Consider the following 3,278-nt stretch of genomic DNA (forward strand, 5'->3'; position numbering starts at 1 on the left):
CCAGCATTGATCCAAACTGCACCCACACAAATGATTATCAGCACTCACATCACCTCTCACGAGAAGGAACAGAGCTGGGTGTATTTTATAATGAGTGGATGTAAGAATGAGGTTCAAGGACTCATGGTAGTTTCTCTTCTCATGCTGCTCTCCGATTCCTTCAAGGTTCAAATGAATCAGCAAGGCGGTGTAAACTCAGTGCAGACTGGCATGTGTATTGGCGACTTTTGAACATCAAAGCGAAACACTATCAGAGAGACATGAAGACAAGACGATGCTTTTCGTTAAAGAAAAGGTGAGCTGTGAAACCAAAGATGACTAATCTTAATAAACAAACTCTTATTTTTGATAATTCTGAACAAAAGTTATTGGCAGGCTAATGGTTGCTCTTCAGTTCGTCATGTCTTTGTCTATCACCTTACAAGTGAAAGTGTCTGACTTTGCTCTCTGATTGCATCAGTGCATTTCAGCAAGCCCATATTTCTTTTCTTTTTTCCCCTTTCTTTATCAATTGTTTCAGAACAGCAGAGAAAACGGCACATATTCACACTTTCAGCAACACCTCCCGAGTGTGCATACTCACCCACTTGGAAAAGCATACACACACAAAAACTACAACACACACACAGCCCGCAACACGTTCATGCCACATTCATGCACTTCTTTGTAGACAACATCAAGCAGCTAATGTGGTGATTCTTTGAATTCCTTGTAGAGTCTCTGTGTATTCAGTCGCCCACTAAGACTTATATAACCAGTGAGTACATGGTATTTTCACTTAATGATCAAACATTTCTCCACTTGGTAATATGATTGTTTTATTAAACTCTGGACTAAACAGCACTCTTTTCTTTTTCTTGATTTTTCTACAAAAACTAGAAGATAAAATAAATATCTTCCTCAACCATTTCTGCATTCTGTGGGAAATAAGGCCTGATAATTGTTATTGTTATGTACTCATTCTGGCATTCCTACACATGGTGGTGTTTATTTTTAATGAATTTATTAAATATTCTTAAACTGGATAAAATTATTTGGTTTCTTTGTGGAATCCTTGATGTTTGTGTGTAAATCCTCACTGTTTGGGTCAAGTTTAACACAGGTTGACATTTGACAGCAGTAAATATGACCCCAAAAAAGAAAACAGGTACAGGTGCTACATGGAGGCTGGATTTTAGATGCACAAGAATAATCTTAGTTTTAGGGAATCTTCAAACTGTGAAACTGTACATATCATATCTGTGTGTATTTTTTGTGGGACAGTAGTGACAGAGTTGAAGAGGGACCTTGAGACTGTCTGTATTTCCACCTAATTTCTTCAGGAAATGAAGAAGCCTCTTGGGTGAAATGTCTTCATGACATGAAGAAGTCAGGTCGCTCCTAAAATGACCATGACTTGGATGACTGAGACACAGACAATGTTACTTGTAGTAAAAAAGTGATTTTTGTGGTCAACAAGACCAGGAATATGTCATAGAAATGTAGGAAATTCTCAAAATAATGAAATACGAATCATTTTTTTTTAAACTCCAATTAAAACAGAGATCAAAAGAGGGATTGTAGGAGTTTCCTACCACTGCTTTGAATGCAGTAACTAGTTTGCAGTAAGCATTTTTTTAAGTTTTGTGCTTTGTTATAATAATCTAGATATGGATAATTATGCAATCTTATTGTAAGGTTGATTTTTATGATGAAAGTGTCTGTCTAAATAGTTATGCATGATTACATAATAAATACCAACACTTTCACAATGTTTTTCCCAGTTTTACCTCAAATAATTTATATTTAAATCATTATGTTTTAATAGGTAAGAGAGGCCATGGCATTGCATCATAATGTAGATTTTACAAACACTAATTTACAAGAAATGAGTGTAAAATTTAAAAAAAAAAACACTATCTCTTCTATGAAACCTTTTTTAAGGATTAATCATCCATTTATTAACGTCAGTTAGGCTAGTCATACATTTTGTATAGATTTGTATTTAAAAGGTCAGTATAGACATTCATTATGAGGGAATCGTTGGTTAAAAGTTGGCAAAAACAAAAAACAAAAAAAAATTGTTCTCCTCATTGATTCTTAGTTGGTGTTTTCTGAACTCACATCTCATCCTAAAATTGCTTTCCATTTCAAACGAAGTCAGTCAGTCAGGAATCACAAATCAGTTTATTTCCAAAAAATTAAAAGTTACTTTTCTAAAACCTACTCTTTTGACAAAATGGATTTTTTTCTTCCATTTTGTCAAAAACCCTCATTATTGGATGAATTACAGAGGAGTGCTGTTGCACCTCTCTAAACCTTTTAATTTAAGAACTGGTACATCTGGTCTTCTCTCATGCAGGTAATCCATGACTGGGTTGTTGTAAGCAAGCTGAGCAAACTCCGTGTGTTTGTTGCAAGAGGTTGTACTTGGAGATATTGGTGCTTCTTCTTCCTCTTGTCTGTCTTCACAAGAGAAGCTGCAGCAGAGAACTGTTTTGGCAATTAGGTGGTCCAGTGGTTTGAGAGAGTGCATCCATTTGGGCAGGAAGTCCCAGTTCTTGAGCTTGTTTGGCAGGTGATGGGGGCTGCGGGACTGCATTACATTCACCATGGTAATGAAGATGGTTACACCCAAGAAAGGAGCCCCAACTCCAGCCATCACCTGCCAACCAGCCAGTGAGAGGCCCAGCACCAGTGATGGAAGCAACAGGAAGCAGAGGAGTAGGTACAAGATTGCAAACCAGCGGTACTTGGCAGTGCGCTCACCGAGAACACGAGCCATCCTTATCGGTAGACGCATGAATGGGAAAGGATACCACAACAGAATGCCAAAAACATTGAAGAAAAGGTGACACAGAGCAATCTAGAAGACAAGAGACCTAATAATTAAGAATTCAAATGCTTAATGTGTATTGATGTCAACTCAAAGTCATACCAGTAGAAAGCGTCTACTGATTTCTTATAATGTCACACTGATATCATAAATTTATTCCAATTATGCAACACAACTTTCATGAGTAGCTTATTGTAACACTACATTACAAAATACCTCACACTGCGGAGTCTACAGCCTAGCTATAACTTGCTATGTTTTGGTCACATGTTTCAAACGGCTACCATATGTTAGGCAAAAAGAGGGTTATTTTGGCAGTATATGGCTGATTTTGATTACTTATACAAAGCTCAGATTCAGCAGGTTATGGCCATGAAGTCAAAACACAGCAAATACAAAGCAAAATCAAAGTTTTCAGTTTAAACATGTGATGTTTGTTTTGTTTTAAATTACATTTTCCACA

The 3,278-nt window shown here is 36.8% G+C and overlaps 1 protein-coding gene across 1 annotated transcript in view; it reads right to left on the reverse strand.

The window, feature by feature from the left end:
• Positions 1 to 2,266: 2,266 nt before the first annotated feature.
• slc34a1b (solute carrier family 34 member 1b) overlaps positions 2,267 to 3,278 on the reverse strand; it is a 13,913-nt gene continuing 12,901 nt past the window's right edge. The window contains 1 exon segment of the mRNA XM_005719951.1: positions 2,267 to 2,845. Within this exon segment, the coding sequence (XP_005720008.1) occupies positions 2,267 to 2,845 (579 nt within the window).

The sequence above is a fragment of the Pundamilia nyererei genome, unplaced genomic scaffold (genome assembly GCF_000239375.1).
Source record: "Pundamilia nyererei isolate P.nyererei 1_Seehausen unplaced genomic scaffold, PunNye1.0 scaffold00001, whole genome shotgun sequence".
NCBI classification, from domain to species: Eukaryota; Metazoa; Chordata; class Actinopteri; order Cichliformes; family Cichlidae; genus Pundamilia; species Pundamilia nyererei.